This window comes from Sprattus sprattus (assembly GCF_963457725.1).
Source record: "Sprattus sprattus genome assembly, chromosome: 4".
NCBI lineage: Eukaryota > Metazoa > Chordata > Actinopteri > Clupeiformes > Clupeidae > Sprattus > Sprattus sprattus.
Window position 1 is genome coordinate 21,266,793 of NC_137923.1, and position 27,500 is coordinate 21,294,292.

Below are 27,500 nucleotides of genomic sequence, written 5' to 3' on the forward strand. Positions count from 1 at the left end.
CCCCACCCCATGTCCCGAGGCTCATGGAAAAGGCAGTGTGCCCACTCGGACGCTTCACAGAGCACTGAACACCCAGCCAAGACTGACTAGCCGCTCACACAGCCAGAGAGAGAGAGAAAGAGAGAGAAAGAGAGGATGGAGAGAGAATACAGAAACGAGAAGAAAGGAGAAAGACCGGAAAGATGTGGAGAAGAAAAAAAAACAGAAGGAGAAACGCTGAGCTGATGGCTGTTTTCTGTGTCGGTGCAAATCCCTTTTCCCTTGGCTGCTCATCCAAAGCTTCTTTACAAAGTTTTGACGGCGGTTCCGAGCTGCCTTTTTTTGCGAAGGCCCAGGTAAAGAACATCTGCAGCCATTTGGCGGAGCGCTCCGCTATTTGAGGCGAAACCAGCAGGCGAGATTACCAGCGCCGCAGCCCACTGTTTTATCTCTGCACGCCTAAGCTCCTTTTCTCCGAGTTAGATCACAACACTGGAGCCGTGCACAGAGTATTGTTCCTTGCTGCCGTGAACAATATTTACTTTCCTCTGCATCCAAAAGGCATAGCATCAGATGCTCTGTCATGTTTTAGAGGACATGCATACGTAGTCTTTTCCTTTCTCCATTTCTCTCTTTCTCTCTCTCTCTTCGCTCTCAAACATTCAAATGAGCTTTGTTGCCAAAGCATTTCTAATACTGGAGAGTTGGTGTGTATGAAGAAAGAACAACAGTATATTAAGCAGTATAATGACACTGTATGTGTGTGTGTGTGAGTGTGTTTACCCCCCCCCCCCCCCCCATCCTTCTGTGTCTCTACCTCTCTGGGTACCACTCTAATATCTTTCCATACAATGCAGGTAAATGGAAGCGTAACTGATGAGTGTTAGGGTGCTGGATTTGAGAGCGTCATCTCTCCTGCTACTTATCTCTCTCATTGAGTTCCACGTATACTTAACTCAGGGGCTTGGCAGGGAGAATGATGAGCTGGATCCTTGCATGGCAGCTCTTTTGTAAAATCACCTTTATGAAACACCACTCCCTGACAGTAAGACTAGCATATGAGTGTACACTAGACCCTCAACCCTAGACACCCTAGTGCTTGTAGTGCTTTAGTCTGCATTGTTGTGTCTGCGAGCATATTGTCAGTGCTGTTGTGGAGGCTGCTGGTGCTGCTTGAGTGATGTCTGTGGTACAAATGGGTTCGGTGACGTGGAAGAGCTATTGCCTGGTGATGGGGACGTCTTCCTGAAAGAGTGACTGATAGCGCAGACAATAGTCCAGCTCGCCTGGCTCCGTCTGCCTACATGGTGCTTGCTGCCTCTTTCAGCTAGTGCTCGTGTTCTTGGCGAAGAGCCTGGGTACATGGGTTGCGTGTGTGTGTGTTTAGTGCTTCCGTGGGAGGGTTGTGTGTGATGGTGTTCATGTACATGTGAGTGTGGCTGTGGGTTTGTGTCTATAGGGTTAGTGGACGGATTTCTCTGTGTTATTGCCATGCATGTGTGAGTGAATGGGCTTTGTTATTTGCACGCCTGTGGCGAGGATGGATTCGCTGACGCCTCATTGAGCGGTCAGAGCGGAGTAATTGGAGGCGCATGGGAAAACGTTGTTTAGAGCAGAGCAGGCCTAACACGCCCAGACAGACGCCTGTCTCCCTCTCCGCCTCTCCCCTTCGTTAACCAGCGGCGCACACACCTTTTTGCGCGGAGACGTTTATGGCATTGCGTTCCGCCAAAGCGCCAGGTGTCTTTCTGCCCCCAGAATGCGATGCTCGTAAAAAAAGACTCGACTGAATGACCCTGATGTGTTTCTGAGGCGAAAGGAAAAGGAGGGGTGAAATGACGAAGAGCGTAGCATCCTTCAGTCATCCTTCACTCGTCGCGTCATGCCTTCAGACCGTGTTCCGTCCGAGGCAGCAAGGATGAGCAGCGTCAAACGGTGCGATATGAAAATCACTGAGAGGAAGTCCTCTTCTCTTAGCATTCAGTGTTTGATTGAAGCGTTGTGAAGGGGAAACAATCCCGTGCTGAAATGAAGGGGCCTGTTCTCCCATGAATAAGAGCTGTCCTTTTCCTCCCCCTTGAGCCATGAGCCAATGTCTATGAAAGCCCTCTACCTTTGGATTCCCTCTCTTGCACTTGCTTCACTGAGGCCATTGGCTGTCTGTCCACAGTCATTACATTGGCCACAGCAGCTGGATCATCCCACAGAAGACCAGCTGTGTCTTATGATCAGGCCTGTGACAGTGCCATGGAGTGGGTGTGCTGCTTCTAAGCCCCCCCCCCCCTCTCCTCTGTCTCTGTCCTTTTTCTGTCTCCCTGGGCCCGTGTCTGTCTATCTCCATTTCTGTCTTTCTCCTTTGTGTCTCCTGGCCTGGGCCTTTGGGTGCTCACTCTAAGCAGTCTTGGCTCTCACTCCAAAGGTCTGATGGGCTCTGGTGCCAGAGCAGTTCAATTAGAACTTATGGAAATTATCTTCCTCACTGCCAATATCCTCTGGCAGCTTCTCTACCATTTCTCCCTGAGCTTGCGTGTGTGTGTGTGCGTTTATGCGTGTGCGTGTGCGTGTGCGTGTGCGTGTGCGTGTGCGTGTGCGTGCGTGTGCGTGTGTGTGTATGTGTATGTGTATGTGTATGTGTGTTTACATGCACTTGTGTGAGTGTGTGTGTGTATGTGTGTGAAAGAGAGAGAGAGAGAGAGAGAAAGAGAGAGAGAGAGAGATAGAGAACACAAGGCTGTAAGATGTTGACCCCTGGCTTTGTGGGAGTAACAGGAGTGGAAAGCACCTCCGAGTTCCCCTGCTCCTTCATTGCTGTTTACTGTATAGTGCTGATGTGCTTGATTCTGGTGGCCCCCTCAGTAAAGCATGAAAAGCTTCTTCTTGGCTCATGCAATAGATGTCCTCGTGACATGATGTAGTAGTGTGAAAGAAGGAGCTGAGGTCTACAGCATCATACAGAAAGCATGGTGACTGCCCACATTGAAGGTCAACGGTATTCAACAGCATAATGTGAAGTCAATGGACACACACACACACACACACACACACACACACACACATACAGACACACATAAGCACACAAAGAAACTTACCAGACACACACTAACATGTACATGGACACACACACACACGCAGACCCCCCCAACCACCCAACACACACCCACACACACGCACACACACACACACACACACACACACACGCACACACACATACACACACACACACACACACACACGCACACACACACACACACACACACAAATACACACACACAAAAACTCCTTCCTCTGTTCTGAACCATTCCAATGTCCACCTACAGTGGAGTATTAGTTGTAATTTCCTTTTCGTTTCCTTTTCGTTTTCCTTTCGTTTTTGTCTGTGCCTTCTGAGTCTTTCTTTGTGTTCATACATTATCCATAATTAATTGCAGAGAACGCAACGAGATTTGTCACATCTCTAGATTTACATTGAAATAACCTTGTGTCCACGGTTAGGATTCCCTGTCAGCATTCCTGTCAGAAATCAACATAAGAGAAGGAGAAAAACAGACAGAGAGAGAAAAAGAGTGCGTGTGTCTGTGTGTGGGTGTGTGTGTGTATGTGTGTGTGTGTGTGTGTGTGTGTTTGCACACGTGGTATGTGTGTGTGCAGAGATGCTATTTGATGTGACGTGATCTGTTCTGGGGGAGAGCACTGCGTGTTGTTTTGTTAGATGATAGATAGATAGATAGATAGATGGATACTTTATTGATCCCGAGGGAAATTAAGGTCATCCAGTAGTAGCTTACACTTACAAACAAACATGAATAACAATAAATACAAAAATCACAATAAATACAAAAACAATACACATAGGGAGAACATGTACACATGGGGGTGTGGTGTTTACATATAACATATACATATAACAATGTGCTTTACATGTGACAGGGCTGTAGGTAGTGGAAAGTAGTAGTGCAAAAGTGTTCCTGTGCATGTGTGGATAGTGCAAAGAGTCCTGTGCTTGTGTGTGTGGGGATAGTGTACAGTGATATAAATACTTAAATAAGGAAAGGCAGTCCAAGGGGCTAGTGTAGCCAGTCAAAAAAAGTAGAAAAATGTAGAAAAAGGAAGGAAAAAGGATGGGCAGTGGGATGGAATAAGGAATAAGGTGTGAGGAGAAGAGGAGGGCAGACTGAGGTATACTCATGCAGAGAAGTCCATCACCCTCCCCCTACCCTTCTGTGTGGCGTTATAGAGCTGAATGGCCCTGGGGACAAAGGACTTCCTCAGCCTGTCTGATGAGCATGACAGTGACAGGAGTCTGCCACTGAAGATGCTCCTCTGACCATTAAAAGTGTTGTACAGTGGGTGGTGGTCATTGTCCATGATTGTTAGCAGCCTGCTCAGGGTCCTACTCTCCGCCACTGTTGTTATGCAGTCCAGATCGGTGCCAACAACAGCTCCTGCCTTTCTCACCAGCCTGTCAAGTCGCCCAGCATCCCTCTTCTTTGTGCTGCCTCCCCAGCACACCACAGCATAGAAAAGGACGCTGGCAACAACAGACTGATAAAACATACGCAGGAGTTTGTTGCAGACATTGAAGGACCTCAGCCTCCTCAAGAAGTAGAGTCGGCTTTGGCCCTTCTTGTAGATGGCATCTATGTTAGCTGACCAGTCCAGTTTATTGTCCAGGTGAACACCTAAGTACTTGTAGGTGCTGACCACCTCCACACTGACACCCTCTATGGAGATTGGTAGCAGAGGAGGCTGAGACCTCCTAAAGTCTACCACCATCTCCTTGGTCTTGGAGTTGTTCAGCTGCAGGTGGTTATTCCTACACCACTGCACAAAGTTGTCCACCAGGCTCCTGTACTCCTGTCCATCCCTGATACATCCTACAACAGCAGAGTCATCAGACAGTTGCAGCAGGTTATGGCTGGCAGATAGGATTTGAAAAGACAGGAAGTGCAATGGAGAACTCCATTCATTCATATTCAAATTGGCTCAGATTCTCTGTATGTGCACAGATTTTCAATTACAGGGATCTGTACATTTATCTCTACCAGAGATGTACAGCTCACTGCGCCTTTGTGAAAGTCCCCTTTGCAGATAGGCTGGGTACTGTTTATCAGTGTCCTTGTACAGCAGTGTGGGTATGTGTGTGTGTGTATATGTCTTTGCTTATCCAGGTTACATACACAGCTGACCATCCCTGTTTGCTTTAATACTTTACTATTGCTATATGTCTTCTAGTCAGTCACTCGCTCTTCTTCTCTTCACTATTACCTTGTATTTCACACATCCATTTCTTGCTTGAAATCACACACACACACACACACACACACACACACACACACACACACACACACACACACACACACACACACACACACACACACACACACACACACACACACACGCTCTAGCACGAGCTAGCAAAGCAAGAGCACACATCTTGTTATTCCTGCTCTAACTGTTCCAACAGCCCGTCCCTTCATTCAAAAACAGCCTAATTTCCCCTGAAATGGAGCCCAGGGCCCAGCGACCAGGGCGATTGTTTTTAAATGCTCCCATTAGCAGCCGGAGGGGTTAGCCAAGCGGCCGCGGGCTCCAGTGAAATGCCTGCGTACACGCCAAATGTGAGGCCACCTGGCCCTCGCTAACTCCGGCTGTGATATACAGTTGAGTGTGGCACACACACACACACACACACACACAAGCACACAATCACACACACACACACACACACACACACACACACACTCACAAACACACAAGAACACACACACACACACACACACACACACACACACACACACACACACACACACACACACACACACACACCTTTCTGTATAGCCAGGCTCTCTCTTTTCAAAGCGACCACTGGGCCATTTGTGGGGATTGTGTAGCTCTGCGGCAGAGAGGCTGTAGTGGCCAGGATGGACTCTGCTCGAGAGTATCGCTGCCACCCACTGCATGAAATGTGGGATTTACGACAGTTTTCGACCCTGTGTATTGCCGTAGAAGCCCACATTGGTGTGAAAGGCCCCCCCCTTCCCCTTGGCCAGGCCTAGGTTTTGTTATGTTAATTGAATTGACCTGGATTGAAACAACCACCCCCCCCCCCCCCCCCCCCCTTGCGGGGTGAGGGAGAGGGAGTGAGAGAGAGAGAGAGAGAGAGAGAGAGAGAGAGAGAGAGGAGAGAGAGTGACGGAGAGAGAGTGAGAGAGAGAGAGTGAGAGAGAGAGAGAGAGAGAGAAAGGGCCGAAGAGAGGGATACGAGAAGGAGGAAGGAAGTGAAGACATTCTGACTTTGTGAGATCGTCAAGCGCCTGTTTAAAAGAAGCTTTACAGGGGATAGCTGCCCCCAAAGTGGGAGTGGAGGCCAGTTAATCGGCTCTGCTCTTGGTCCTGTCGCGGCCCATGCCCAACCCCTCAGCCATGATTGATTGGCGCCATTTGTCAGCCTGGTATAAATCCCCTGCCTCTCTTTCCCTCTCTCTCTCTGTTTCTCTCGGCACAGTTAGATAAGTCCATACACATAGACTTACTGCTCTTCAGATACAGCCATAACTGCTTTTCTCTCTCATTCCCTCTCTGTTCTCTCTCTCTCTCTCTCTCTCTCTCTCTCTCTCTCTCTCAGTCTCTCTCTGTCTGGGGACTTTTTAATGGTGTGATGAATGCTCCGTGCAGTATGTCTCTTACATGGGGAAATGTGTCAAATGGGGTAACGGCTGCTGCCCGTCACTCACAAGCTCAGTGTCGGCGTGGGCACATCAAACCACACATCCCAGTGCTGACGGCTATTGGAAATACGGACACTCTAAATTAGGTGTCTTTATCTTTGACGTAACAAAAGAAGGAACACGATTTCAGACAGACAGGCTTAGGATAAAAGGTTATTAAAAAATACATTACCTTGTCAAATCAGTTGCAAGACCATTACGGAATCTTACCAGGCACTCAATTATATTTTACCAGTTGGAGTTTCTAGGGAAAGGTCAGACAGCTCGTTTAGGAAAAATGAACATGCAGGTATTGTACTGGCAGGTAAAATCAGAGGCCAGGAGTTGCCAGTCTTTTCGTTGCAGTACTCCGTGACAGTGATAGACCAGTTAATATAAGTCTTTGTACACTGTAGGTGAGTACTGATATGCTAAGGGCACATGATTGCCCTGAAGTTCTTCCAGAAAAATGATTTTTATTTGCCAGTATCTCACATTCATGTTCCCAAGGCCATAATATATAATCATACGTGATCATTTCTGACAGCACGTCTTGCTTGGTGATATTTTTAGACAGTGGAAGCCATCATTTACAATACACTGAGGCCAATCAGGTGAGAAATGGCCTCCTAATATGACTAAATTGCATTTCAACCCCGTATGGCCATTGCTGATGACATCGGTTCTCTTGTTTGCCAGTGTAATGGAAATGACAGGCTGCGAGGTTCAGTTTCTTTTTCCAATGTGTTAGCGAGGAACTCCAATCACTGGCCTCCAGTCAGGAAAGACTTTCTCCCCTCCTCCTAATCGACCCCTTCTCACTTATCGCTCTCCTCAGTAAGTTCCCAGCATGCTCCCTGCGGCCCACTGATTCCCAGATATATCGATGGAGTTCAACCAGGGGAGCGTGGCTTCCACCACTGCTGGCATCTCGCCCTGTCATCTGTCAATACCCATGCAACTGCAGCTATTGGTTTAATCCACAGCCAGGATCACTGAGGTCAAGGTCAAGGCACATAGGGGAGCATCTCCAAAACAGAGCAGAGAGTGAAGCAGGAAGGAGATAAAAAAGAAACAGAATTGCAAAGAGATGCCAAGTAAGGGGAGCTCAGGGGAAGGGGAGATGAGATGGCTTCTGGAAATAATCTCCCTGCGAAATGAACATATCTGAGGATGGGGGGGAGGGCAGAAAACGACAACATTCTCACTCCGTTTCTCAACTTTCTCAACTGAAGCTGTACACAGTTTTTACTGAGTAATTGAAGGATTGGGGCCATACCACTGCTAGCTGATTCTACGCCTTCTGTTGTTTATGAGTAGCAGGCTGTTTCCCTTCCAGTGCTCAACACACGCACACACACACACGCACACACACATACATACTAACATGGTGAAGTCCAGGGTCCGGTTCATTCAATTCCAAGGTCAGCACAGTATGGCTGTGTTCAGCAAGGACTCGAGAACAGAAGAGTCAGACATATGCTACATGGCCTATTAATCACAAACACAGTGATCATTAGTGTGGCACCCGGCCTCCTCATGGATGCTCACCTTCAGCCTGCCAGGAGTCTCTCTCTCTCTCTCTCTCTCTCTCTCTCTCTCTCTCTCACGAGTGCTGAAGAGTTTGTGCTTTTCTCCCGGAGTCTTCTCAAAGCCTGGGAGAGAACACGCCGGGTGTTTAGATTGTTCTGCAAATACGCTGGAACACCAGGAGAATTTACCAGAGATTGTTTACAGGATGTGTCCCTGCTCAAACGTGTGTTGGCTCTATCGCATCTGTGAAGATGTGCTCTAATTAACATAAGTAATGGGAGTTTTGTTTTTGTTTGACTAGAATGAGTTTGTGAAGATCACATGCATGTCCCCCCCCCCCCCCCTCTCCCTACGTCTCTGTCGTTACGACACGCACGCTTCAGATTTTTAATGATCTGCATTTGAGTTCTTGAGCGACTCAATCTCACAAGGTGATCTAGTAGACTAAGACTCACTCTCTGTCTGCGGGTGGACACATTCAACTGGAGATGAAGTCCCGGGCAAGTGAACGGTGAAGAGGAGAGTGAGAACAGAAGGAAACACAGCAGAGGGAGGGAAGAGAGAGAGAGAGAGAGAGAGAGAGAGAGAGAGAGAGAGAGAGAGAGAGAGAGAGAGAGAGAGAGAGAGAGCGCTGGGGAGCGTAGTGCAAGCAGTGACTTGGCCAGTTCGCTGAAAACACACTTTGCGTCCTTTCATTTTACGTTGAATGTACTAAACCTGCAGCTGATCCTGTCATCAACGCATGCCAACGCTCTGTAACCTTGATTTGTGGCGCCCGCAAACTGAAAGGAGCCATTCAATCGCAGACACATTTGAATGGAAGCGCAATGAAGTGGAATGAATGTATCTGCCGACTGACAGAAAAAGAAAGTTTTAGCAATCAGGAAAAAAGATGGTGCCATCGAAGATAGAGATAAAACAGGCCAGTAATTCTATACTACTCAAAAAAAACATACAAGGACTATTTTAAAATTAAAACAAAATCAGTAGTGTAGCAGGCAGCTACATTTAAGGAAGTGGATGAAGTGAGAAAGAGATGGCAAGATAGACATGATAGAGTTTAAAATGTAGCTTTTAAAATAGTACAATTGAGCCAAACTGGTGCTGGGAATACTGCCTCCATTGGTTCTTAAAATGTCCCCTATGCACGCATCAAACACGCAATATGAATTACACCTTTTAAAAGGCAGAAAATCTTGACCGGGCACTATTCCCTGTATTTCTATACATACAAAACGTACAATGGAACAGGTAACCACTCTCTGTTTGCACATCTCCATGATTGTGCTTACAGCTTTCACTTTTCCTACAACCTTCCCATGAATGCATATGCATGAGTCAGAAAAGTGCAACTTGTCATTCTGCACTCCTGCGGCAGGCATGATGCAGTTTTAACTCTGTGCAGTAAATTCCTCATGCCATGTTTTTGGTGCACATTGTGACGAATTTACGCCCAAAATGAGTGCTGATAGTGATAGTGACAGAACATCTGCTGCAGAGCGTGAGAGGGAGAGCAAGGGAGAGAGAGAGAGAGAGAGAGAGTAAGAGGCCAAGAATGAGAGCAAGAAACAGAGCACGTGTGAGAAAGAGAAGAAAGAAAGATGCTGAAGGACACTGAAGGGGAGATAAAGGTGTCTAAGAAGTGGAACACGTGGCTCGGTCATAGGCATGAAGAAAATAGGCCTGAAGCAGACTGGGAATTGTAGGATTCTAGGTCAAAGTGGTATCCCTGTAGCATTCGCTGCACAAACACACAAAGTGGAAACATGTTTTATTTAGTCCCAGCCATTTAACTATTTTACCTGGTGCTGTTGATCTTTTATTTATTCATGGGAAGTGTCTTTATTACTATTTCATCACCTTGTTTCCTGTTTTAAGGATGTGCTAGGAACACCCTTTCCAAGTTCTCATCATCAGATAGTCAGTGGTTGTCCTTGGTGTATTTACACAACATGTATGCCGACTGAGAAGCAGCCCAAGCCCACATCGGCAACCAAACGGAGACAGTTGCAGTGTCGCTGATTAATGTGTCCGCTTCAGGTGGTTGTGCAGTGTACTTCTAAATTCCCGCTTTCAGGCAAAGGTCTTTCTCTCTCTCTCTCTCTCTCTCTCTCTCTCTCTCTCTCTCTCTCTCTCTCTCTCTCACACTCTCTCTTTCTCTCTATCTTTCTCTTTATCCCTCTCTCTTTCTGTCTCGTCCTTCCTTGTCCCTGCCCCCCCCCCCTCTCTGTTATGAAACTTTAAAAAAACATAGCATTCGCAGACATTTTATTTAATCCTTGCAATTTTGATAATTTCCATGGCTCAAGAGAATGGGAATCTATATTTTGTCCTAGGGTGGACCATCTTATGAAATATGAAGCAGTGCTTACACAGCAGCTCAGCTGGCTTCACCCTGAATGTTCAAAAGCTCCAGCTGAAATATTTAAACCCTTGTAGGTGGCTTTAAATGGCCACTTAAGAGTTTCAGCAAAACTTGAGGCTACAGGTGTACTGTACATTCTGTTGTTTTGTGTAATGAAAACAGACAACTTCACAAACAAACAGTTAACTCTTTTTGAAATGTTGAACTCTCCTAACCCTAACCCAAACACATGCACACATACATGCACGCACACACACACACACACACATACGCACACACACACGCACACACACACACACACAGGCACACGCACACGCACACGCACACACACATGCACACTCACACACATTGAGAAACACCTGTAAAGATGCTTTGGTTCCTGCCTCTCAAAGGAAAGGGATCAAGTATGGAAGAAGCACCGCTTATACAACCCGCAGTAATGAACACATGTGACTTTAACATCTACCGGATGCTTTTCCCCAGCGCCCCTCTCTCTTCTCCCACCTTGTCATGTTTATAAGCGCTGGCAGACAGATCCCTTTAAAGCTGTGGCCGTTGTGACGGTCCCCTGCCATCGGCTCATCCTCCCGACCGCGTGCGCATCACGCTGCGTCTCCATCCATCAGGGAGTGTAGGTCAGGGGACCCTCAGCGTGAGTCATGCACGAAAGATGAGCATATGGGTCTGGACGTGACCTACAAAAAGTCTGTGTCTGCGTGAGGAGAGTGAGTGAGCAATGAGTGGTTCCAGGGGAGGAGTGGCTCTTAATGGGGTTGAGTCAGAGAGAGAGAGAGAGAGAGAGAGAGAGAGAGAGAGAGAGAGAGAGCATTGGGTAAAGTGCATTCGTGAGAGAGAGAGAGAGAGAGAGAGAGAGCATTGGGTAAAGAGCATTCATGAGAGCTGAAGTTACTTCAGATAGACCTGCACCTCCCCACCCCCCTCCCGTTGGACACCACACTGCTGTAAGCTTCTTCCTCAGGTCTCTCTCTGTCTGCCTTGCTTTATCTGCCTCTGTCTCTCTCTTTCACTCACACACACACCAAACAATGGCTCTGAAGCACACATACTGTACATTCTCCCCTTTCTGTCATAATCCTCTCTCTCTCTCTCTCTCTCTCTCTCTCTCTCTCTTTGACACAGACACACATACACACACACACACACTGGCCTTTATATATACTCTGTGCAGGCCTCAGGCCCAGCCCCTCTGGTGCAGTAAGGAAGACCGGTTGCTGGTGAGGGTATTGTCAAAGCAGCTCATGCAAATGTCACCCAGATTAACGGTACGACCACACTGAAAACCATGCCTCATTCCACATCAGATACGGAGGGCGACATTTTCTTTTTTCTTCTTTCTCCCTCCCACACCGTCATAGTAGCCTCCTCTCATCCCTTCAGATCTGAGAGTTCTTGAGCGTGCCTGAGTCTGGTCCCTCTGTGACCAGCCCAGTCTCTCAGAGCAGATTCAGGAGGCATGGCTCTGAAGTACCAAGGCAATCATCAGAAGAGGCACCAGAAGGGCCTGTGCTTTTGTGCAAAATTACATTAAAAAAAATGTATATTTTTTTTTTGCTGGGCTGCTGTGTAAATCTGGATTTTGATTAAGTGTAAGCATTGAAGATGATTTAAAGTAGACACGGAGAATGAGAGAGTCCCTTGAGTCTTTACAAGTGTTGCATATGGGGCACATCAAATCAACAGATTTTAGACAGTTTTCCAAACTTGGATTTGCTTTATTCTTTATGTAAATATGTAATTATGTAATTGTATCCAGCAACTAGTGTGCAACATTTTCAGCTTGTATCGTGCACATTTTTGTATTTCATAGTTTCAGGCATGCGCCTAGTTGTTAGGAAAGTACTATACCATGATTATAATAGATCACAATTCAAAATATCTGATGTTGTTCAGTGTGAAAATATAGTGGGTTATGGTGTCGCTTGACCCTGAAGGGGCTTATTTTCCCGATAATGACCGGCGTTTTACACATTATCCAGCTTATTACACGGCTACTTGCCAAAATGAAAAAAAAACCTTAACACAGCATGTCTTTTTACAATGTATATGTTACCATTCGGAGTGTTAAAAAGCAGAGAAATAGTTCGCCAAAGACGTTGAAAATCAAAGACGTTGAAAATTCTTTAGAACACAGCTGCTCAATTGTCAGCTGAAACTCCATTGAGCTGGGTTAATAAATTACCGGACTACTTGTGGAGTGCTACGAAAGACGTGAATCCAAGGCAACAAGGCCACTTCCCTTGACAGCGGTCAATTATGCATAGCAACGGTCAAATATGGAAAAAAATCATTGACCACAGAACGTTGGGAAGCCCCATTCAAGTGAATGGAGCAGTCTACAGCATTCAGAAGAGCCGTGTAATAAAGCCAGTTATTTTATTCAATACCTGAAAATGTCAAGCATCTAGCATGATTAGTTGAACTTTTTCAAGTCTCCGTATATCAGAAAATACAAAAGATAAAGGCATATCATGTTGGTTGTTGAGTACAATACTCATGAAGCATAAAGCAAATCCAAGATGGCCAGTCAGGAGTCCTCTGTTGATTTCACATTTAAAAAACATCTCATGTCATGTTCACAAACGCACAGAGAACCATCATCTGTGTCCTTTCCTCACACCATTTGTGTGTGTGTATTTGTGTGTGTGTGTGTGTGTGTGTGTGTGTGTGTGTGTGTGTGTGTGTGTGTGTGTGTGTGTGTGTGTGTGTGTGTGTGTGTGTGTGTGTGTGTGTGTGTGTGTGTGTGTGTGTGTGTGTGTGTGTGTGTGTGTGTGTGCATGCATGTATGTGGTTGCATTTGTATCAAAAATAGTTGTTTATTTGACACTCTGGGAAACATGATACCGCAGCATATGACATCAAGAATGCTTTAACTGTTGATGTGTTGTTGATTGTAAATACATTAATGTAATTAGTTAAAAATATTGAAGCACTTTTATCACCTCTTATAATTTACCCTCTCAGAAGAAGTATATCTTCAAAAACGACTTCAGTTTTTAAACACTGCCTTGATCTGTTCTTTTACACAATCCAATTCAATTGAACATTTTAAATCACAAACATATAGTTATTTATTATATTTCAGATATAATAAAGTGAAGACATATTTTTGGTCTTGTCGGGATGTTTATAGCCTTCCATGACGGCTCATCAAAATTTTACTAAACATTTGAGGGGACTGAGCGGTTGGCAGAGGCTCTGTCTGCTCTCTGCTGCTGGTTCCTTTCATTGCTTTTTCTTTCTCTCCTGAGAACCTTGGCTTGCTTCTCTTCAGTCATTCTCCTGCCTGTGCCGCTTCACTGATGTCTAAAGTGTCTGTGTGTGAGAGTGTGAATGAGAGTGCTTTTGCGTACCTGTGTGTCTGTATGTGTGTGTGTGTGTGTGTGTGTGTGTGTGTGTGTGTGTGTGTGTGTGTGTGTGTGTCTGTGTGTGTGTGTGTATGTGTATGTGAGAGAGAGAAAGAAAGAGGTAGGGAAGGGATAGAGAGAAGCATTTTTTCTTTCATTATCTCTCTATTCCCCTCATGTTTGCTCTTACATTGAACAACACAGAGGGCCTACATGAAATGCGTTCTGTGAAGAGTGTGGAGCTAAGGGGTTAGATTGAATGTTATTCACCAGGGCAATATTGGCAACCAGATGAGACCTGCTGGACTTCACAGACCTGAATAGCCTAACACTTCCTGCTTGCATTAGTAAATTGATTTCTGATAAAAAAAAATGGCAGCATAGCATTAGACTGCACTTTAGAAGGAACAATCAGTATAACATAAACTTAAATGTATGTTTTTATGGAAATGTAGACATGGGCTAGATATGGGAATATATCATGAGGCAGGGAGCTCATATGGATATAAACACCTCATACTCATACCTTGTACTTGTGCTATCACTTTGGATGAAGAGTGTCTGCTCAATGAATCAATTCAGCAAGAGAGAGAGAGATGGTGAGAGAGGGAGGAAAGACAGAGAGAGAAAGTGTGAGTGAGATAGAGAGAGAGATTGTGTGAGTGAGAGAGAGAGAGATGTGTGGGTGAGAAAAAGAGAGAGGAAAGAGAGAGATATTGTGTTTGTGAGTGAGTGTGAGAGAGAGAGAGAGAGAGAGATAGTGTTTGGGTGTGAGGAAAGAGAGAGAGAGTGTGTGTGTGAGTGAGAGAGAGAGAGGAAATATAGAGAGAGTGTGTGAGTAAGAAAGAAAGAGATGAAGGTCCATTAGAACACCCCCCCCCCCCTCCACCCACCCCGAGGGTTCAAAGTGCATGGAGCTCATATAGAGATAAAATACATCATATCCATACCTGGTACCTGTGCTGTCATTTCGGATAAAAAGTGTCTTCTTAATAAATAAACGCAATTGGAGTTAGGTTGATAGATAGAAAGAAAGAAAGAAAGAAAGAAAGACAGAAAGAAAGAGAGGGAGAGAGACACACACACACACACACACACAATGTATGTGTGTGTACCAGTAAGATTGAGAGGTTCAGTGTGTTTAAAAGTGATTGAGCCTGGCAAAAAAAAATAGATAGAGAGAGTGGTGGACACACTAAAAGATTATCTATGATTCTGAACGAAAAGCATTGATTGAGAGTGCAGCAAAATAGAAGAGAGTGCTCTAGTCAATCCATCTTAAGGATGAGCAAACTGAAAAGGAACGCAGAGGAAAAGAAAAAACTTTTTCAACCTGTAACCTAGATTATAGAGCTCCTTGCAACATATTCATGTTTTTTCCCCTGAGACAGAGAATCAAGTTCATAATACCTTAAACACTACTACTACCACTCAGTGGCTTTTCTTGCCGCAGACACGCAGCTAACTGATGACCCCATCCTCCACGTCTCCCCCCTACCCCTCGACACACACACACACACACACACACACACACACACACACACACACACACACACACACACACACACACGCACACACGCACGCACACACGCACACACACACAAACACACACACACACACTCTACGGTCAGTGGAGTTGTGATGATTCACTGGATGACCTGACCTGATCCTGATGTGTTAGCCTCCTGTCTGAGATGCTCCTCAGATCTGTCTCTCCTCCAGCCTCTAGCCTCTAGCCTCTAGCCTCTAGCCTCTAGCCTCTAGCCTCTAGCCTCTAGTCTCTATCCTCTAGCGAGCATCTGCATTGGCCATCAGATTAGCCCAGTACACCTCAAGCACATAGACTGTGGGGAGAGGAGGGTGGGCAGGGTTTCCGTGGCTGACAGGAAAGGACGCTCCTCCATGGGCGGATCTGCTTACCCCCCCCCCACACGCACACACTTATGAAAGTTGTTCCGTAAACATGTCACTGCTCCTTTCTGATATGCAGCCTTTTTGCCCTTTTCTTTTTTTATCATCTATATGTGCCATCAGTACTGATGGGCTCTCATGAAACATGCATGATGCTTCAGAAGGCACTAAGGTGGATTTCCAGGTAGAAATGCTTCCTTCATTCACTCTCTATTCACCTCATGCTTGCTCTTATGTTGCACAAAAGCTTTCCATTACATAATACATTATTGGTGTCAATATTACAGGAAAGATGACTAATAAAGTAACAACATTTAATGGCCGCCACAGAGCGGGTTCACTGTCGTACCTACATGAAGAGTGTGGAGCTCAGGGGTTAGATTGAATGTCATTCACCATGGCATTGTTGGCACCAACATGAGACCTGCTCGACCTGAATACTTGCATATCACTTCATGCTTGCATTTAAAGGATTTCTGATAAAAAAAAGGCAGCATAGCATTAGACTGCACTATAGCAGAAACAGTCAATACAAAATAACTTAATATGCCAGGCAGTAATATATCAGGAGGCTGTCCTCTTTGTGTCCCTGAGGTTCATGTAAGCTGCCTGGCCCAGCAACAGGGCCTTAAAGTGAAGGGGATTACAGGAAGTCACGAGAGAGAGAGACAGTCCCTGTAGCTCACCTGCCAGAGCAAGGTGATGCCAACACCAAAGTTAGGGGTTCAAAGTGCGGGGAGCTCATATATACCCTGTACCTGTACTGTCGCTTTGGATGATAAACGTCTGCTCAATGAATTAATGCAAGTGGGGAGAGAAAGAGAGAGAGAGAGAGAGAGAGAGAGAGAGAGAGAGAGAGAGAGAGAGAGAGAGTGTGTGTGTGTGTGAGTGAGATAGAGAAATGTGTGGGTGAGAGGCAGAAGGAGGGTAGAGAGAGAAAGTGTGTGTGAGAGAGAGAGAGAGAGAGAGAGAGAGAGAGAGAGAGAGATGGAGGTGTGGGTGAGAGGCTGAGTGAACTCCATCACGGTGACAGCAAGCCTGCATCTGCCCCTCCCTCAGCCAGTCGCCAGCCTTGCCCTTTCCTGCTCTCCACAACAAATACCCCCCCCCGCCTCTGCGCGCCCCTCCTCCCGTTGGCAGTCCCTGCGCTGCCGCTCTGCCATGCAGAATAACAATGGGGATCCTTCGCCCTGTGGACACATCATCCTGCGTACGTGCGTAAACCATCAGGCGTTTCCACTGCAAATATCTCCGGGGTATTATGGTGTTTCAAAGCTCCCACCCCCACGCAGTCTTTTAAATCAAGGTGTCCTTGCCTCAGTCGGTGCGCCGTTTTAGAATAGACAAATACTGTTATTTCTGATTGAAAGATAACTACTCTAATAGGGACAGGGGCGGTATAAATCTCTTGCTTTCTCTTTCTTCCACCAACTAAATATAATAGCGGGACTGGTGATAAGAGCTCGGCTGAGTAATGTTACTGTTTTGGCTCTGGCAGGACTGAGAGTCCCATTTACTGATAAATCAGGTTAGCTGTGGCTAAATGGCTTTATTCACTGTCAGCCCAGCAAACTAGTAATCTTCCCACCGCCTCTTATCTCCAGCACGTAAGAAAACAAAGCAAAAGCAAAACAAGAATCAAAAAGTCTAACACATTTTCCTCCGTGGAGAGGCTCTGACTGCCTGCTCTTAGTTTCCCTGTGTCGTCGGAAGGAGCACGTTGAAGTTGCATGTTAATGGAATAATCATTTTTTTTTTAAATGCTTGGTATCGCTAAGGCATGGTTTATGTTTGTTGGCTGTGACTTTTCCGGAACCATTCCCTTGTGTGTTGTGTAGGTGTTGGGAAGATGTGTGAGGCTTATGGGTGAGTCAGCACAGGGCTTGTGTAATAGGTGGCAATTAATCACAGGGGAAGAGGACAGAGTATGAGTGAAAGAGAGAACAGAAATGGAAAGAAACGAAGAAGACAAATTCCACGAATAGACAGACTGAAAAAAACAGGACCAGATGCCAAGGATCTAAGTGGTGGTGAAGGTCATGTTGCTGGAAAGACTGGACCAGTATATCTCTCTCTCGCTCTCTCTCTCTCTCTCTCTTTATCTGCAGCCAGTGGAGTAGTGTGTGAGCCGCACTAACTGTTGTGGGAGAAGAGTAGATGTGTGCAGTTCTGATGCTCTCTAACCTGCCCACAGGTGATGTCTGTGTGATGTATGGAGCCCAGAGCGCGGGCAGCTCTTGCATGCTGGCACCTCTAGTGAGTGTCAGAGAGAGTCAGGCAACCCTGTTCCTGCCTTTTGTTTCAGTCTCTCTCTCTTCCTCTCTCTCTCTCTCTCTCTATCTCTCTCTCTATCTCTCTCTCTCTCTCTCTCTCTCTCTCTCTGTTATTTCTACTCCTGCGGTTAAGATGAGAATATGCAGTGTAAGCCTTTTGACTTAGTAATGCCCCGTTTCACTTTATCACCCTCCCTTCCTCCCTCTCTCCCTCTCCCCCTACCTGTACTCTGACACGTAAACTCACTGGACTTGGCTCTGCGGTGCGAGTGCTCACCTGTTGTCTGTGTGCGGGGCCTCATCCCCTGCCCGTATGTAGGTCGACAGGCTGCTGAGGCCCAGACGGAATTAGAGACTCTGGTTTTAGACAGCCATTAATAACGGAGCAGAGCAGTGCAGCGCAGCTCAGCCCAGCGCCAGCAGACAGACAGACAGACGGGCGGTTTGCTCCCAGACTCCCAGTGCCCTCCTCTGTGTCTCCAGCAGTCTTAGCCTCGCTCTTCCCTTCATCTTTCTTTTCAGTTTTCGCTCAAGGTTTTATTCTTTCTTTATCTGTCTCCCTCTGTCACGTTCTCTTTCCACTGCCCTATCCCACGTTCTCTCATTCCCCACATACCCCTACATTTTATCCCTTTTCTGCTCTCCTTTGCCTCCTTCCACACGTTTCCTGGCATCCCAGAACCCCTTGATCCCTCTGATTCTTTTTTTCTTCTCTCTCTTTTTGAAGTAGGTTAGCCTTAATGCAGCTCCTCTCCTCCCCCCTCACTCTTCTTCTCCTCTTCTTCTCTCCCTCTCTCTCTCCCTCTTGCCAGTTGGAGTCTCATTATGCATTGTTTGACAAACAGCCTTGCCTCCGTGTTTCAGCGTAGGGTGGCAGAGTGTTCCGGTAGTTTCTGTGGTAATTTTCCAAAGCAGAAGCCTCGCCCGGGGAACGCTGAGCATGCCGTGATGCCTTTTCAGCAGTGCTCAGTGTTAAGGAACTGCAGTGATGAGCCTACTCATTGGCGCAGAGGCTGGCTTCGTGTTTTGCATTTTGGCTCGTTGTTTTGTTTTACCTGGATAATTGTACTGTTCACTGCAAACAGAGTAATAAGGCAGGGGTGTACTCAACCTGAAAGGAAGAAGTGTGAGCAGTAGCAATCGCTTCAGCTGCCTAAACAAACGATTTGTTATGGAGACAATGCAGCGATAATGGCAAGCTAAAGGTCCCTCAGCTGCTGAGCTGGAGCAATTTCCCTCCAAGTATTAGGGCTGTTTCCTCCATTACATTAGGGCCAGGAAAATAGAGATCTCTAGAGTAACATGCTGGGCTGGGAAGCAGGACCGGGTCTGCCTGGTGGTTCTGACTGTGTCAGTATTTCATGTCCCACTCTTCACTTCGATATAGAGGAGAGCAAATCAAATCTGAGCTGCTGCTACACCATCAGGCGCAGACAGGTTTTTACATAAAGCTGTGGTGGCTGATGTATACACTACCCCCGCAGCTGTCACTTCATGACATGGGCTGTTATTTCCTTGATTTGCCTCTTGAAGGCACGTACGGCAGGAATGGTGAAGCTTATTGTGTTTGCTGGGCCGTGGTGAAAATGCTCCTCAGAGTGATGGGAGCAGCAGACAACCTTTTAGGACAAAGATAAAGAATTAAGAATAAAGCTTAGCCGTTAGCATCTTTCCCCTCCACCAACCCCGATTCTCTCTTGATCTCTCTCTCTCTCTCTCTCTCTCTCTCTCTCTCCCTCCCTGTCTTTCTCTCAATCTGTCCCTCTGTTTCTCTCTCTCTTGCTCTGTCTGTCTTTCTTTCTCTCTCTCCCTTCCCGTCTTTCTCTCTCTCTTTCTCTCTGTTTCTCTCTCTCTCTCTCTCTCTGTCTCTCTCACACACTCTCCTGTGTATCAATAGTCGATACTAAAAGGATTTTAAGGGTGTATCCTCGATTTATGTATTAAGGAAACCACATTATTTGTTATTTATAGCTGGGTGCCCTCCAAACTATGGTGTAGTGGAGTAAGTTCCCAGTGTGTGTGTGTGCTGTAGAGAGCTGGGAGACTGGGCTGTTAATGGGATCTCTTTACCAATAAACTCTGCCTATTCCAGCATGACTCGGCCTCTTAAGACAGCGCAGTACAAACTGCTGCAAATGGGATATTCAAATTGTACAGCCGTAAAACATAATATCTCCACCATCAATATGGTAATTTCTTCTTTCCGTCTCCTCGCCGCCGTAAAAACCTCGATTTTTTTGTGGCAACTTAAACAATAAAAGGGAGTGATCTTATTCTGCATTCTGTGCTTAAAAGCCCTATAAACCCTGGGGTTTCAGGAGCCATCCTCCCAGGGCTAACCTTCAAGGTCACCTTTCCGCCAGGCTCTGCCTGCAACAGATCGCCTGGAGCCTTCTGCCGCCACTGCTGTTGCCAAATGAGTGTGTGTGTGTCTGTGTGGGCGGGGGGTGGGGGTGGGGGAATTTTGTGCACCCCAATGTTTCGTTTTTTGTTCATCAGGCTGTTCTCCCTATTCCTGTCCCTGGTCTTACCCCAGTGCTCGCTCTCGCTAGGCCCGCCTCTGCTTGACGTGCGCTGCACCTAGACACCTGTCATGATTAGCATGTAGAAGGCATTAGAAGTCATGTATTACTCCCGTTCCCCTTTCAGTCATGTTGTGCTGCTTTGTAATACTAATTCTCCCTGATACTCAGTGTGCGCGGTATCACATCATCAACATAAACCACGCTGTAATGGTTTCATCAAAGTCTTTTCCATGACTTTGATGATGTAAGCTACTTCAGCAGTGAGGCAAGACAGTGCATAGGGTCTCATGATTGTGGACTGGAGTTAAGATGTTTTTGAAACTTGTGATGCTAGCGCTGATACTGCAACATAATTTCTGCTTTTACTGTTATGATTATTTCCCCTGAGGATTACGCAAATACATGAATCCCTCTATCATTAGTATGACTTTACCCAGCTGAGACATTCAATCTGTGTCCATTTGTGTCTACTTAGGGGAACTGCTTATCATTGCTTTTGAAGGTCAACAGGTAGGGGTGTGGCACTGGCAGTAGCAGTCAGGTATTTGTTAAAGTCAAAAAATTACCATTAGAATATATGATTTCTCTGCCTGGCATAGCAGTTGACTTTGACATTTGCCCGCTAAATAAAACGACTCTCTCTCTCTCTTTGTTCCTCAGAATAAGATCATCCTGGACCCCCTGACGTTCAGCGAGTCTCGTTTCCGTCCTTCTCTGGAGGAGCGTCTGGAGAGCATCATCAGTGGCGCCGCCCTAATGGCCGACTCGTCCTGCACACGCGACGACCGCCGCGAGCGTATCGTGGCTGAGTGCAATGCCGTGCGCCAGGCTCTGCAAGACCTGCTGAGCGAGTACATGAACAACGTGAGTTGCTCTTTTTTTCAGACACACATGTGCACACACCCTCATTCGCGTACGCACACACACACACACACACACACACACACACACACACACACACACACACACACACACACACACACACACACACACACACACACACACACACACACACACACACACACACAGATGAAGATACAGGCACAGATACACAGACATTTGGAAGTAGGGTATGCTGAGAAGGTGGTGAGGATTTGGGATGACCTGGGATAATAAAATAGTATGGCCTAGTTACTGCTTGTCTCATCCTTCTACTGAGGTCTTTGAGGTCCATGTAGATGAGCTGCAGCTTTTGTGAGGCATAAGTAAGGGATAATGTATTGTCCGGAGGTCATTCTACAAAAATAATTCCCGACGGGGCGAACAACACCCCGACGCGCAGCGGACAATACATTATCCCGCTTATTATATGGGTACTTGCCAAACACAATAGAAGACATTCCTTCAACATACCTCTTTTTAATGATTTAGGTGCCGTTTCATGTGTCCCGTTTAGAAATAAATAGTTCTTCAAGCAAATAGAACTTTGAAGTTTCAGGTGTTGCATAGCAACCCATTACTTGCTGACTTCAAATTACTCTCTACTGTTGCGTTAAAATGACTGGACTTCTGGCGGAATGATATGAAAGATGTGAATTAGAAGTACAAAACCCGTTGCCAATGACAGCGGTGATTATCTTTCGCAGAGGTCTGTTAGCAGGAATTAATGTATGGGTATGACGTAGGGATGGCCCATTCAAATCAACGGTACTTTTTGGAACATTCTGAAGAGCCGTATAATAAATAAAATGAATTATTATGTTATTATTATTATTATTATATTATTATTATTATTATTATTATTATTATTAGTGTGCTTGCCCGAAGGGAAGCACAGTATTGTTATCGTCAAGTTTTCTTTATTTATTTATTTATTCCGTACGTTTTTCTTGCAGCTAACTACTCCTCGCCCGATTGAGCTAGAGACGCCATTCAAACACCAAAACGTCCGGTCCGATCCGGTGCAAGCTGCTATGACTTTTCGTGGCGATACTCTTTGCCACTCCTTTTTTATCCCTCTTTTTCATCCCCTTTTTCTCTCATTGACTAACATGGGGAAGGTTGAGCCATTGTGACGTCACGCACTCTAGCCAACTGACATTAGATCAGTTGACATAGGAGAAGCTCTCTTAAATGCCAGAAGTGGTTAGATAGAGAGTGCAAAATATTAAAACGAATGTAGTGGCAACAGTTTCAGGTACAGTTTATACACCCGCTCTAACAGTGTTAACCAGTATGTGAGTAACGTGGGTTTTATTAAGGCATAGCGTGTGTAATGTGTAGCTATTTCATTCCGTTTGTTAACCTTTCCGGCTGTCTGTATACCAGCAGCAGAGCGGAGCATTTCACTCCCCTGCAATCTCGGAATGAAATAGCTACACAATACACACGCTATGCTTTAATAAAATTCACGTTTTACGAGACACCAACAGAGGCACAACCGACAAGTCTTACCATTGAAGATCTTTGACGTTCGGTCTGAAACTTCATCCAGCCATCCAGGTTAATCCAAGTTGTTATGGAGAACGACAGTTGCATCAATCATATTTCATTAAAACTTCACACTTCTTACATTGGACATATCCACCAGCCTAATTAGAATCTGCATTGTCTACTGAGCAGAAAATTCTCCATACAGTAGATTTCCCTTCGTTTAGTATCATTTTAAACTTTCCAGATGACTGTATTGCCCTCGCTCGTCAAGTGATACGTGTCCAGAAACAAGGCTCCTTTGACTGGATAGCCAGAGCTAGCATAACTGCCATTGAAATCCAATGGTAATGCTACCTAGCTAGGTATGCTAATTGTCGGTATCCATCGTTAACTCGTTAATCGTTAACCATCATGTCACTGGCTTTAATTTAAGAATGGCATGTTAGTAGTACATTTAGTAGTACATTTAATATCAGTACACTTGATTCATTACTGCTGATGTGTTACTTATATATGTTACTTATTAGCAGCTAGCTACCTAGCTAGCCACTGTGTTCCGATGTGTTTTCAGTTAGCGTTAGCGGCAAGCTAGCTGCTGTAATAGTTGAGTTGAGCTTCAGTTAAGACGCTGCGTACCGTACTTCATCATCACATTCGATTATTTATTACAAACAAATTCGAATTCAGCTGTAGGCATGAGATCTGTATCTTGGAGACTAATTGCATCCACAATGTAAGTACTGCAAGCTAGACTACTATGCAGTTGACACAACACAGGAGGTCCCTGGGCCTGAGAAGGGAAGGGAATGAGTTTAATGTGGCTATAATATGGAATTTTAAATGTGCCTAAAACTAGACTAAATTGTAATGAGTTTTCGAAAACTAGACTGAAACTAAGAAGGATAACTATGACTAAATGTGACTAAAACTAATATGCATTTTTGTCTTAAGACTGAATCTAAAAATAGCTGCCAAAATGAACACTGAGATAGGGGACCCCTTAATCTGCAATTCATGGTTGCTAGCTCTAATCAGATGTACTACCTAGGCTTATAAGAGAAGACTAACTTTGTATGGCAACGAACACCAATAACTAGAACTAATTTGACAGACTATAAACCAATGTGATACACGTGCTCTCTATCTATACAGTAAAAGTGTTGCTTACGTTTGATACTACACCTACAGACTAACTCTAACTGCATTAAGTCTAACATATAGGCCTATCTTACAATAAACTTTAAGTAAAGCTGGCTATGTAACCGCATTCATTCTAATATTGTTGCAGAGATGTTTCCTTTTACCAAGATAGCAATTTCAACAATTCACTTAGCTCAGTAAGTCAGTATAACGAAACTCTGAGATACCCTCATATGTCTAAACGTCAGTGGAGCCAAAATATAATGGTTGAGCTTGGTTGCTTGCTAAAATATATTGGAAGAAGGCCCCACTACACTGATTGAGTAGATGTAAATACATGTTAATTCATAGGCACTTGTTCTCTCTGTCACAGAGCAAGCACACTCTCGCAGTTCGTTCACGAAACGCATTCTAGTTATTATTATTATTATTATAAATCACTCGTGGGTGTACTCAAATGGAGATGGACAATATAGTATATACAATGTATGTAAAATATATAAGATATAAAATATAATATATATATATATATATATGTGTGTGTGTGAGTCTCAGTGTGTGTGTGTGAGTGTAAGCGAGTGTGTGTGTGTGTGTGTGTGTGTGTGTGTGTGTGTGTGTCAGTAATTGAAGTGGAATGCATAGTTCACATCTGTGGCCCTCTGGCAGTATGTACAGCTTCATGTCAATTAGTGAAACAGATCCTTACATAAGTCTTACACAATACTGAACATAAGGGCTAATGGAATGCGCTTGGTCCTTATAAGATGCTTTTCACATTTCGTAGATGGTTTAGTCTTCTTCACCAAGGTCTCTCATTTGCATTTTCCATTCTAAAATATATTATAAATTGAGGCCTTTTTTCTTGTATTAGTTCAATCCTTCAGTCTGAACCTCTGCTTTCGTATTGAGAACCAATTATGTAACATGAATGTAAATGGAAATATCTACCACAGTGCTTCTCTTTCAAAATGGTGCCCCTCGTCCATATATGACCATAATACGTTAGTTTACTACTAGTGTGATGGAGGCATGGATGCTTCATGGCCATTGTGGATCCTGATGAAGCTTCAGCTGACCATTCACAGCACAGTTCCCTTCAGTCCGCTGGCAGTGCACCAGTGAGCCGGGCTGCCAGTGAGCTGCGTACCCGAGCCACTGCGCCAAGGATAGACCATTCAGACCTCTGCTGATTTACTCTTCCTCCACAGCAATTGGCAGTGTGTCTGTGGCAGTGTGTCTGTGGCAGAGTGTCTGTGAGCTGTTATCCAATGATGCCCCTTGAGGCATTCAGTGCTCTCTCACACACACACACACACACACACAAACAAACACACATATACAACTAATTTTTATCTCTCCGCCCTGCTCCAACTCATTCATATCTGTTTCTCACTCACTTCTTTGTCCCCATCACTCCCTCCTCTTCTGGCCGCCCTGATTGTGGCAGGAATTAGGGCTCTCTTTCTCAGAGGGACTAGTGTTTGGAAAGTGTCACGGAACACTGAGGAAAAAAGGCTAATACTTTACCCGCCCCATAAAACTAACATAACCACGTCATAATCTTATCACGGCTGATGGCATATGATGTCATAGATAGGTATAACAATCAGGGTCCAGTGTAGTAACTGTGTCTTGTCACTATAATAGGCTATCGGCATGCGGTATCATGCTATGACAGCCTAATGCCATGCGACATGTGACATTAAACTGGAATTCGGAATGTGGAGAGGTGTCATGGCAGTTACCTATAATGGTAACATCATAGAGGCAAATCATTGGATATCAGCTGTGATGATGTGTATGACACCTACTATAATATGTCTATTACATGATTATGCCAGTTTTATGAAGCAGGGTTCAGGGTGTATTCATTTACAGGGACACAAACACATTCTCTCTCTCTCTCTCTCTCTCTCTCTCTCTCTCTCACACGCACACACACACACACACACACACACACACACACACACACACACACACACACACACACACACACACACACACACACACACACACACACACACACACACACACACACATTGTACATTTCTTCCAGTATACTATGTGAATGTTGAAGAAGTGTCAAACAGAGATGTCTGAGGCTTTCAGACAGCTGTCATAGATAGCGTCATGCTGCTAACCCACAGATGTGCCTGCGCTGTTTGGCCTGTCAGACACCTGCAGAGTAGTGTGTTTAAAGAGGGATTCTGCCTGTTTGAGTTTGTGTGTTTGCTCCAGTCTAGAAAAAGGCATATCTTTTAAGGCACACATTACTTTATCAGGTTCTGTCTGTCATGCCTCATGACATATGAGAGGATTCCCAAGAAGCCCTCAGCTTTGTGTGTGTGTGTTAGTTTGTGTGTATGTGTGTGTGTGTGTGTGCTTATGTGTGAGCTTGTGTGTGTGTGTGTGTGTGTGTGTATGTGTGTGTATGTGTGTGTCTCTGTGCGCGTGAACCCTTTGAACATGCTAGGGTAAGTCAGTTGTTTCACAGTGCTGTTGTGTCAACTGAGCGACAGCCACACAGAGGAGTCGAGCTCAGGCATTAAGTGTGTGTGATCCACTGGATTTGCCCTGTGCTGGAGAAGTCGAGCTCAGGCATTAAGCGTGTATGATCCACTGGATTTGCCCTGCACGGGAGGACCCGTAGGCACAGCTTGAGGGACCTGTCAATTCATCTGGAACAGGTGGCATCATCATCTAGTAAGCCTATGGCAAGCCCTCCTGTCATCAGCCGGATCCTCAAAAGATTCGCCGGCTCTCTCCTGAAGTGCGTTCGCCAGCGACCCCCCACGTGTGCTTGTGTGGCAACAGCTGAGGGAAAAAGCCATTTGAAGCTAGTCCAAACATTGAGGCATAGGATGTGCTAATTGCATTGAGTGACTTTAGTGGTTTCTTTAGTGTAAATGCTGTGTGTGTGTTTGTGTTGAATGGCCCATGTCTGGGGATACGGTTTAGGGTTCGGTTGTGGTTCAACAGCGGGCTGGACGTAAAGTAAGTGAGTATCACTCAAGGAGATCCAGGAGAGAAGAGCATGTCCTGGGAGAATTCTCTGGGGGAATGGCTGTCTGTGGGTATGTGGCTGTGTGGTCTGGCTGTGGTAAAGACGGTGTGCTACTGGAGGAGATCTTGGGGAGAGCATGTGGCCATAGTGTCTTCTTCTGATGTTCCACAGGCTTTGGTACTGGGCTGAGCCGTGTGTTAGAACAATCACACAGACTATTAATCATCCTCAATTTTATTTCATTTTTAAGTTGCCTCTTCAAGACAAGCATGTGTGTTCACCCGAGCCCCCAACCTCAGAGAAGAGGCTGCTTGTGCGGAGATAA

General features: G+C 45.5%; 1 protein-coding gene across 4 annotated transcripts in view; it reads left to right on the forward strand.

Annotated features, from left to right (window-relative positions):
- The window catches only part of ctnna2 (catenin (cadherin-associated protein), alpha 2), a 374,072-nt gene that overhangs the window by 93,950 nt on the left and 252,622 nt on the right, over positions 1-27,500 (forward strand). For all 4 annotated transcript variants that reach the window (XM_080836552.1, XM_080836554.1, XM_080836553.1 and 1 more), the window contains exon 7: positions 21,319-21,522. In XM_080836552.1, coding sequence (XP_080692678.1) covers positions 21,319-21,522 — 204 coding nt within the window. The remainder of the gene's footprint in view (positions 1-21,318; positions 21,523-27,500) is intronic.